Genomic DNA, 11,680 nt, shown 5'->3' with positions numbered 1-11,680 from the left:
AGCATCAAGGGCCATCGGGAGCTATAAAGAAGAGGTGAGTATATGTTGTCCTACCTGTAGTTAATAATGGCAATTGTGCTCAAAAACTTGCTTCATCATTGTCCTTTTCCTAATGTTGAAGACAGAATTGCTTTACAATGTTATATTACCTCAGCCTGGAGCTCTGCTTTAATGCCCTAAGCAATATAGTTTTGTTTTGTTAAAAAATATATCATGTGAGTCAGCTAGATATGCTTTGATATTAAATATTCAATCTTCTGGTTAATAGGAATGAAATTATCTTACAACGTGGAGTGGAATCTGCTTTGCATACAGAACTGTCTACATAAAGCTTTAAAAATATAAAAAATAAAAGATATAAAATGGCACATACATCCTATCCAGTGAAAGGATAGGCCGTTTTACTTTTCTTTGGCTTTTTTTTTTTTTTCACACCCCAGAAAGGATACAGAAAACTAAAAGGTTCTCAGCTATACTGATTAAAATAAAATAGTGCAATTAATGAAAAACTGAGTTTGATAAGTTAGATTCCTGACCCAGTGAATGATAAATCGACCCAGTAAACATGGAGACAGGATGCACAAAAACTAGTGTGAATGGTAAAATAGGTGCTCTTTTTCAGTCTAAAAACGACACCCTAGGCACCAGCCAATCCTGCCATACCACCCTCGGACACCAGTCTCGCCAACTGGTTACCTACGAGCTACAGTACTTGTCCTGTGTCCTTGCTCAGGAACCAGCTGCTTTTAGCAGTTAGGATGCAGTCTCTTTCTTGCCACAACAGGTGCCAGATGTCTATGCAGAATTCCGTGCTGGTGTTTCTTATTTCAGCGGCCAAACTTCCCACCCTCCCCCGGCGCTTTTAAAGAACATCACTCTTCCTTTTCCCGCCAATACCTACGAGTGTGGCAAGGTCACAGATTTCTCTCTGATGAAAGAGTGGGCGTCATATCCCCACACAACTAATCCCTGCCTTTAGTCATGATTCCGCATTCTCCTAAACGGAGGATGGGTTAAACAAATACATAAAGTAAAGCAAAATAAACAGTAAAGGGCAATCCCAGAATCAGTCTGTGATGGGATGGGGTACGGCGAGTTAGTTCAGGGAAAGAATACAAATGAAATTTGGCGCTAAAGCTGCAGATACTGTTGGTGTTCAAAAGATGGGACCCTCAAATTCTTGACAGCAACCTGTAATAGAGGAAAATGAACATGTAAGTACAATATACAGAGATGCCAGTTACATTATAAAACTGTATCATGCAGTCACACACACATCTACAACATATGTTCAAGATATTTCAGAAAGAAGACTTAGGCTATAGTTCACAGTGATCAATTGAGTTGCCGAAGAATTTTGCATGTCAACTCACTGCCCATACAATTCTATGGGGCTGTTCACAGTACTGTGTTGTAACTGATCGCATAATTCTAACTTGCAGGCTTTGTATTAAACGCTTTGTCCAGTCTTCGCTGCAGCTCACATGCACAATGCGTGTCATGCAATAGGCCACTGAATCCAGCCTAAAGGGATTCATTCAAAGTTTACTTTAAGTTTGGTACTAGCAGTTTATACTGTGCTGAGCTTGCAGAACAATCCTTCTTAAGGTAGCACACACACCATACAATTAAAAGATCCAATTTTACACCAATTCAATAATTTCGATCGGTAGTTCCGAAAAATCGAAAGCTTCTTTTCTTTCATTTGATCGAGAAATCTGATCAAATTTCCTGTTTTTATTCGATCAATTGTTATCAAAATGGTATGGTGTGTGGTAGATTGTCAATTACTTGATGTACAGCCCTTAGCAATTTTTTCAGATTTCAATCTTTTTTTTCATAACTGGGGAAACATTGAACATGTGATTGGTACATTGGTCAGATGTTTGAAATGTTACAGTCAGAAAAATTGATTGCAATTCTTGCATTAAAAAGATATTTAAAGAACTGTATGGTGTGTGGCCACCTTTATGACTGTTTATCTACTTGACAACCAGTCATGTGGAAGACCTCATGGTTGGACATAGGCGAGAGGCTGTGACTCCCATTCGGTGTCTGATAAGAGGTGGAGTTTATGTGTACCCCCCTGTAGACATGTAGAACTCCCTTTATAAGCTGTCAGAGCGGACGAGATCTAAAGTGTACCCGGGCAACATGTGACCAGGGATGTGCTCGCGAGTAATTATGAGCAGCTAGCTACTCGAATTTGTGATTCTAATGAGGCTTAATTGCCTCAGGTGTGCGGCTGGGAGAAAGGGGGTTAATTGCCCAGCTGCCCAACGCTTCTATGCGTATTACAGACTCAGACGCGTCCAATGGGACGCGTTCCACGACTCAGTACTGCGTACTTCCTCCTTCGACCAGAAGGAGTGTGAGGCTGTGAGTGCGGGGCTTTAATAGACATAGAAGCGGTAATGCTGGGTAATTAACCCCCTCTCTCCCAGCCGCTCACCTGAGGCAATTAAAGAGAACCAGAGACGAAGCACCCTTATGTATTTTATTACATTTATCAGTGGGAACATGACAGTAAACACCTACTCTGCTTTTAGTTTCATTCTTATCTGTTTAATTAGTCTATTAGCAGCTGTGATAAGAATCCCCGACTGGCTCAGTCTAGGTTTGACCTGGAATCATTATAGCTGAGTCACTCTTCTGTGGAGTCTTTTCAAGCCTGCCACCTCCTGGCTCAGATTTCCTGCTTTGCATACTGAGAGCTGTGATGACATGGGAAGGGCTGCTCCTGCTGAGAGAGAAGCTCTGTGGCTGCAATATGATCCCTGTGTGCTCTGTGTGCACTAGATAATGATGATGACTGCAGTTTCATTCCTATGAGAGACACTTCCTACAGGCAGCTGCACATCATACCAAAATGAAAGCACACAGATGAAAGGCTGCAGCAGCCTTTCTCATATAGCTTAGACAGCACATCCAGAACCACTCATAACCCGGAAGCAGAAGAGATATGAGCCGGCGGCCATATTTGATTTTTCCTGGAGCAATAATGGATAAAAAACACTAAAAAAGGCACACCAGAGCAGCGAAATTATCAGGTAGAGCATTTATTCTTAACAAGCTATCGACTGATATGTTTATTTTGTGTGAAACGTTCATCTTTGGTTCCCTTTAAGCCTCATTCGAGTAGTTAGCTACTCATAATTACGCGTGAGCACATCCCTGCATGTGACATGATGAGATAAACATGTGGATGTACAGTGGCAACCTTTATTTACCAGGCCATGCTTTTTTCATTTATTGCCTGAAAGAGTTAACCATAAGGCATGCAAATGACAGCTTCTCTTTTAAGGAAGGAATTCTAGCCATAAAACTATTGCTGGCCAAGAAGAGCTTCTGAAAGCAGGGGATTGATAAAATATATAAAATATATTGTTCATATATTTTAACTCTGGGACTCTTTAGACACTGCGATTGAGCAGAGACAATAAAACAATAAAACATTAAATCTACTTTGTAAATGAAATAAAGCTATGGGATGTCTGACAGAAAAAAAAAAGTATAGAAGGATAGATAAAACTGTTTACTTCATCAGTTTATTTTCACCCCGGTCTCACTTTAATTTTGTGCAGCATCTTGAGGCAGTTTTTCAATTACTGGGACTACTGAGCTTGTATGTGGCCGATTTTCAGAACACACCTTAGAACATAAATTTAAACTTATTAGTGTGCCAATTCACAAATCTCTCAGCGACCCTGTGATCCGATATGACCCAGGTAAGGGTGTTACATTCTAACCACAACTTTAATAAGCCCATATGTGTTGGATCACGTATGCTATTCTCACTGGAGATGGGGGACACATAGCTCTACCCATATCTTATTTAGTAAGATTTTCAACTACTTTCTTATTAAAAAGGAACTTCCTTTACAAAAAGAAGCATTAATGGAACTGCATGTACACAGTGCTCATTTAATGCCACTCAGAGTTTCTGCTGGAGGAGCGGAACTTGGCTGGTTTCTGGTTTTGCTTGCAGGGTTCACAGTGTTTTACAGAGAAAGCATTGAGCAATGTGTGCTAGCAACTGAACACAGCAAACACACACAAAGCACAATATATTTCATAATACACAAGTTAGAACTGCTCACAACTACTAACTGGGTAATGCCATGAACCCCACAAGCAGCACTGAGTAACCATTTCCTCTTCAGCAGGAGGAACAGGAAGTAAAGGGGATATGAGCACACAGAAAGCTGTGCACACATCCAATGAAAGAGCAAAACCTATTGAAAGAAAAAATCCATGAGGAAAAAATCAAACACAAAACAATCAGATACTTACCTGGGTAGAGGAAAGCCTTTGGATCCACCAGAAGCTCCTCCCCCCGTTCCAGCCCTCAAAGCTTGATGCCGCGATTCTGTACAAGAATGAGCGCAGCAGCATGCGCCTGCACAGTAGCTTGGAGCAGTTACAATATTGGGAATATCAGATAGGATATACTAAAATCTAATGGCTGCAGCAACAGAATTTCGGAATAGCATACCTTTGCTCACACGCCTGCTTGCTCCATACTGAAGTTCATGTCTGTGTGCTTGTACCCCAGCAGCATGGTAGTAGGGTAACAAGAAGTGGAGAGATGTTGCCCATTGTCACCAATAACAGATAAATCTGTATCTTCAGGAGTTCTCTCACAGTCTGTGAAGTGGGAGAAGACAGATCAGCATATGGGAGCTGGTGGGAACAAGGAGTACCTAGAGCAAACCCATGCAAGCAAAGGAGGAATATACAAACTCCACACAGATAGTGAATGCCCTGGTCAGAATTGAAACTTAAGAGTCTAGTGCTACAAGGAGAATGTGTTAGCCAGTTAGCAACCTATGCTGCCCATCATGCACAGCTGTAGGCACTGGCTCCTCCAATATGCTATGCTTACATTCAACTTGGATTTCCTGAACTCCATTACAAACCTATTATATACAGACAAAACATTTTGGGGGATTTTGCCTGGTTTAGAGCTCCTTTAAGCAAACCTGAATGGAAAAACATGTATGATGATATGAATTGAATGTGTAGTGCAAATAGAATATTAGTAGCAAAGAAGATAGTCTCATTTTTATTTTCATTTATAAAGCTTTATTTATAACATTGCATCTTACTGTCACAGTTGCCCACACTGTCTTTTAAGCTATGTAACAAAGCAGAAATTACCCTTTGAACTTTCCAGCTGTAAAACCTTATCTCAAGCTGTTTATCACAGTTTCTTGGCTGTTTAACCCATTCAGGTTCCGTGGTTTTCACGAGAGAAATGTTCACCTCCCATTCATTAGCCTATAACTTTATCACTACTTATCACAATGAACTGATCTATATCTTGTTTTTTCCGCCACCAATTAGGCTTTCTTTGGGGGGTACATTTTGCTAAGAGCCACTTTACTGTAAATGCATTTTAACAGGAAGAAGAAGAAAAAAATGGAAAAATTCATTATTTCTCAGTTTTCAGCCATTATAGTTTTAAAATAATACATGCCTCCATAATTAAAACTCACGTATTGTATTTGCCCATATGTCTTGGTTATTACACCGTTAAAATTATGTCCCTATCACAATGTATGGCGACAATATTTTATTTGGAAATAAAGGTGCATTTTTTCCATTTTGCATCTATCACTATTAACAAGTTTAAAATAAAAAAAATATAGAAATATTTCATCTTTACATTGATATTTAAAAAGTTTAGACCCTTAGGTAAATATTTACATGTTTTGTTTTTTATTGTAATGTTTTTTGTTTTTTTTATAGTAAACATTTTATTTGGGTAGTTTTGCGAGGGTGGGGGGTAAACAATAGATTTATAATGTAAATGTGTGTTCGTTTTAATGTATTTTTATTTTCAGTTGTAGTATTACTTTTTGGCCACAAGATGGCGGCCATGAGTTTGTTTACATGACGTCACTCTAAGCGTAACACACGCTTAAGAGTGGCGCATTGGGCAGGGAACGGCTAGAAAAGGCGCAGCTTCCGAGAGAAGCTGTCGCTTTTTCAGCGGGGGAGAGGAATCAGTGATCGGGCACCATAGCCCGATACATTGATTCCCTGGCTACCGAATCCGCGGCCGGGAGTGCGCGTGCACGCGCGCGATCGGCCGCGGGGGCGCGCGGTAGCGCACATGGTTCCTGGACGTACTTTCTACGTCCAGGAACCAAAATAGGTTAAAGGCAGCTATACACTGGTTGATTGCCACCAGATCGACCAGCACAAATAGATCCCTCTGTGATCGAATCTGATCAAAGAGGGATCTATTGGCTGCCTACACTGCTAACAGATTGTGAATCGATTTCACTATGAAACCGATTCACAATCTGTGGAGCTGTTGCCGCCCCCCCCCCCCCCCAATACATTACCTGATCCGGCCGGCGCAAGTCCCCCGGCCTCCGCTGTCTCTTCTCCGCTCTGGGCTCCAGCTTCACTTTACTTCCTGTTGGCGGAAGTTTAAACAGTAGAGGGCGCTCTACTGTTTAAACTTCCCCCGACAGGAAGTGAAGCAAGCGCGGAGAAGGGACAGCGTAGACATGCGCCGGCGGAACAGGTAAAGTATTGCCGCTAGTGTCGGCCGACGGACATTCGAACCCTGCTATCAACACACTCCCGACCACCCGGCGATCGAGCGAAATCTTCCGCACAGACAGATCGACGGGAACAATTGATTTTGGGCGGAAATCGCTCGGTCAGCGCTTGCGCAACGATTTCACAGCAGATTCGATCACAGTGATCGAATCTGCTGTAGATCGGCAGGAAATCGTGTAAGTGTATGGGCCCCATTAGGTGCTTTAAAAGACAGGACTTATTGACCCAGTGGGTTGAATAGCTCAGAGAAGCTTTTTTGCATAGATAACAACTGAAGTTTTTGTAACTCTTCTTGTACTAGTAAACAATGAGACTTTTTTTTGCCACTACTGTTCTATTTCTTAGCTGAACTTCACACACGCTGCATAATTCATTATATCTTAAGTTTATTTTCACTTAGGGTTTGCTTTAATTCAAGCAGTAAGTCTAAATGCATGCCCACGGTGACATGCCAAAAAGATCACTTAAAGAAACTCAGAAGTGAGGCTGATTGTGTAATGGTTAAGGGCTCTGCCTCTGACACAGGAGACCAGGGTTCGAATCTCGGCTCTGCCTGTTCAGTAAGCCAGCACTAATTCAGTAGGAGACCTTTGGCAAGTCTCCCTTACACTGCTACTGCCAATAGAGCGCGCCCTAGTGGTTGCTGCTCTGCTCTGGCGCTTTGAGTCCGCAAGGAGAAAAGCGCAATATAAATGTTATTTGTCTTGTCTTGTCTTGTAAATTCCCATTTTTAGTATTTATGTAAAGCACTATAGGTAATGCTAACCCGCCGCATCCCCGCGGCAAAACGAGGGGTTTATACCCCCCCAAATCCCCTCTGCAAAATCCACAATTTTCTTGGTAGTGGATATTGCTGCTCATGGAGGCAGAGCTTTGAGCTGCAGCTCTGCCTCCATGCGCGTCAATCCACCACGGATCTCCACCTCTCCCCGCCCCTCTCAGTAAAGGAAGATTGAGAAGGGCAAGGAGAGGCAGAGATCAGCGGGGATTGACGCGCCAAGAGGCAGAGCTACAGCCATAAGCTCTGCCTTTATGAAGAAGCGCTTCCCGGACCTAGTAGAGAAGATTTAGAGGGTTATAAACCCCTCGTTTTGCCGCGGGGATGCGGCAGTTTAGCATTACCTATAGTGCTTTACATAAATACTAGTTCAAAACGGGAATTTAGACTCACTTCAGAGTCTCTTTAAACTGGCTCTTCTTACCTCCACATACAATGAAAACATTAGCAAGGACAAATGAGAAGTATTTTTGCCCACTTACCATCACTCTTGTCATCTTGGAGCTGTTGACTGGCCATAAGGGAAGATTGGCTCAAAACAACATCAGACATGCGTGCAGAGCTTAGAGCTTTACCTGCCATTAAACTCATTCCAGCCAAGTTGTCCAGCTGCACCTGAAATTACACACAATGAAATGAAAGACATGCTATACTGAAGCAACAAATATGGAACTCTACACCAGACAGTTCCTTAACTACAAACCTAAGACCTCTGCATGACAGTCAGTGAATGTCAACACAACATGTCAGGAACAGTGATAATTTCAATAACTTTCCTCACTGTCATATGCAATCTAATGAAGAATGAAAGTTTCATTACATTTAAAAAAAGTATTTCTTCTTCTGAAGAAAGAAGTTTTGAATCAGAAGGATACCATATATTGGCCAACCAAGAAGAAAAGGAGTAAGCTTTCGGCTATGAAGCTTTCCTCAGACTTGATTCCTGTATACTGACAACATTCAGAACACACGGCTTATATACACTGGACATTAAACCGGAGACACATTGTTCTGCAAACATAAATAAATGTCATTGGAAGCCTTAATTACAACATCTTGAGGGTCTCACAGGGATGCTAGCTAATTTATGACAAATAGATTAGGCCACTTGTTTGCTTAAACATCACATACACAAACACTGGTGCGCATGACAGCCGGGGGCCCCAGTCTCTAATGCGAACCAGTGTTTGTGATTTTAAATTTCTTTTTTGCAGCTTCCAGAATGCGGTTGACAGGTAAGTGGTTAGGAAGGGGACCGTGTGGGAGATGTGCCTACACAGGGCGTCTCTGTAAAAGATGTGATCTACGATTACGTCCAACCAAGCCTCCCACCTGAATGCTACCGAATGTATGCAATTCCTGCTAGATTTGGTATGGCAGGCAAAAGGTGTATGACAGTACACCTGATTGGCTGACTGGCGCCTGCTGACCAAATAAAGGTAAGAAAGTGCTTTAGCTGGGAGTGAGCACATTGTGTGTTATGTTATCACATACCACAGACTCCGTACAAAACAGTAAAATAGTCTGAAGAAAGCTTCATAGCCGAAAGTTACTCCTTTTCTTCTAAGTTAGCCATTAAATGGCATCATCCTGATTTAAAACGTCTATTTTACTGATGGGTAACATGGTACTATACTACACTGCTGCTGCTGCTGCCTCTGAGGAAAAACCTATTGTTAGCAGTAGAATGTTCCCCCATATAATGATAAATTACATACATAGGCATCATCACTAGTTTGGATGGTGTGGTGCCGCTGCAACATCCTGGTCCGGGCATGCTCACTGAGCGATGGCCTAGGAGGGTAAGAGGCCCCATTGTGGTCTGGAACCTCCATGACCTGAGGAGGGGAAACACTGTCCATGCAGTTAACCGAAGGTCCTGGTTCTAGAAAAAAGAGAGACTGTCAGTATCTAGTGAAAACAACTCATCACCAGCTGTAGCTGAACCCAAAAATAACCCAGTACGCATCTAAAAGTATCATCTAAATGATTAACAATCAGAGTTCTCGAATGTTGCCTATGTGGAATAGGCTTCTGCAAAAACATGTCCTGAAATTTTGATCACATATCAAGAAAGACCACAGCACAGGCAGTCAGTCTCACGCTTTGTGGATGCGGCTGCTGACCTTCCTGACTGTACAGATGACATTCAAAAAATAATATCGTGCTAAAGTTAATTTCAGTAATTCAACTTGAAAAGTGAAACTAATATATGAAATAGACTCATTACATGCAATCGAGAGATTTCAAGCCTTTTTTATAATTTTGATGATAATACCTTATGAAAACCCCAAAATCAAAATCTCAAAAAAATAACATTAACACAAAATTACAGATTACATGAAATCAATAAAACAAAGATTTTAAATTGAAAACTGTTGGATATTTGAAAAATATATATAATCATGCATATGTACTCAGTACTTGGCTTGGGCCCCCTTTGCAACAATTACTGCCTCAGTGAAGCTTGGCATGGATGCCATCAGCTTGTGGCACTGTTAAGGTGTTATGGAAGACCAGGTTGCTTCAATTGTGGTCTTCAGCTCTTCTGCATTGTTTGGTCTCTTCTTTCTCTTGGCAATGCCCCGTAGATTCTCTATGGGGTTCAGGTCAGGCGATTTTGCGGGCAAATCAAGCACAGTAATCCCCATGGTCATTGAACCAGGTTTTGGTACTTTTGGCAGCGTGGGCATGTGCCAAGTCCAACTGGAAAATGAAGTCAGCATCTCAATAAAGCTCGTCTGAGGAAGGAGTTATGAAATGGTCTTAAATCTCTTGGTAGACCGATCCATTGACTCTGGACTTACACCAGCAGATGACATGGCAACCCAAGTCAACACAGACTGTGGAAACTTCACACTGGACTTCAAACATCTTGGATTCTTCCTCCAGACTCGGGGTCCTTGGTTTCCAAATGAGATGCAAAATTTGCTCTAATCAGAAAAGAGGACTTTGGACCACTGAGCAACAGACCAATAATTTTTTTTTATTTAGCTCAGGTAAGACGCTTCTGACATTGTATGCTATTCAGAAGCAGCTTGACAAGAGAAATAGGACATTTCAAAACCAAATCCAAGATCTGTCTGTGTGAGGTTTCTCTTGATGCACTAACTCCAGCCTCAGTGCACTCCTTGTGAAAGTCCACAATGCTTTCGAATAGCCTTTTCCTGACAATTCTCTCTAGGTTGTGGTAATCCCTGCTGCTTGTGCACCTTTTTCTTCCACACTTTTCTCTTCAACATAATTTTCTATTAATGTGTTTTGATACAGCACTTGACTTCCTTTGCAATTACCTTTTGAGGCTTTCCCTCAATGGAGGGCGTCAATAATGGTTTTCTGGACAACTCCAGTATGCATACATTCAATAGGAACTCAACCCTCAGCTGAAACTTTTCCAATGCTTCACTTTATTTTATGCTTCATAGCAATATACACAGTATAACATGACCAGCACAACGTTTCAGGCGGGATGCCCTTTATCAAGTGCTTGGATTCAATCACAGGATTTTCACTTATATAGACACGCTGAACCACACCACACCCAACATTAGGGGGCGGGTCCATGCTTTTATTTGTAATTTAACCCTTAGAACAGCTATACAATTATAGGAAACACTTGAGACTAAAGTCCTCGTTTAGGCCTCCCGGGGACTGCGTTCTCAGCCTGTCAATCCACCAGGACTCACGCCTAAGGAGTTCCTTCACATGATCCCTGCCTTCCTGCCTCTGCACAACCTCCAGGACTTGCCACGTAGCTGACTGACATTCTGTCCTTTTTCGCCAAAATGTCTGGCAAGCGGAGGATCCTTTCTTTTAATCAGTCAGTTCAGCATCAGTGACCTTACGGGGTTTTTTAATATTGCTTTTATGTTCATTTAACCTCGTTTTGATGTCCCTAGTGGTCTGTCTAACGTAGGCCAGACAAAGAGGGCACTTAAATATACGACCCCTTTCGTGTCACAGGTGGCGAAATCTGAGTGGTATGTCTTCGCCCGTTCGCGGATGATAGACATACTGACCTCTCATGATATTGTTACAGTGTTGGCAATGCAGGCAGGGATAAGTGCCTTTCTTAGGTGTGCCCAGGAACAACTGTGTAGCGCCCCTAGACCTACCTATGTCTGCCCATACCAAATGGTCTTGGAGGGATTTACCCTTTCTATACACAAACCTCGGGGGATTCCTGCAGACCGACATTAGCTGGGGATCCGCCTCCACCACAGGCCAAAACTTGTGGACCATGTCTCTTAAGATTGAAGATTCTTTACAAAAAGTGGTGATGAAGTTCACTCCATCAACACCCTCCTCATCCTTTGCAGTTTTATA

The 11,680-nt window shown here is 42.1% G+C and overlaps 1 protein-coding gene across 2 annotated transcripts in view; it reads right to left on the bottom strand.

Annotated features, from left to right (window-relative positions):
• Window positions 1-588: 588 nt before the first annotated feature.
• The window catches only part of SIK3 (SIK family kinase 3), a 251,466-nt gene continuing 240,374 nt past the window's right edge, over window positions 589-11,680 (bottom strand). For both annotated transcript variants that reach the window (XM_068240911.1, XM_068240912.1), the window contains exons 22-25: window positions 9,073-9,239; window positions 7,837-7,969; window positions 4,496-4,647; window positions 589-1,191 (exon numbers count right to left, since the gene is read on the bottom strand). In XM_068240911.1, coding sequence (XP_068097012.1) covers window positions 4,502-4,647; window positions 7,837-7,969; window positions 9,073-9,239 — 446 coding nt within the window. In that variant the 3' untranslated portion in view covers window positions 589-1,191; window positions 4,496-4,501. The remainder of the gene's footprint in view (window positions 1,192-4,495; window positions 4,648-7,836; window positions 7,970-9,072; window positions 9,240-11,680) is intronic.

Source organism: Hyperolius riggenbachi, chromosome 6, assembly GCF_040937935.1.
Source record: "Hyperolius riggenbachi isolate aHypRig1 chromosome 6, aHypRig1.pri, whole genome shotgun sequence".
NCBI classification, from domain to species: Eukaryota; Metazoa; Chordata; class Amphibia; order Anura; family Hyperoliidae; genus Hyperolius; species Hyperolius riggenbachi.
Note: the sequence above shows the minus strand (reverse complement) of the source record. Positions and strands in the feature narration are given on the sequence as shown.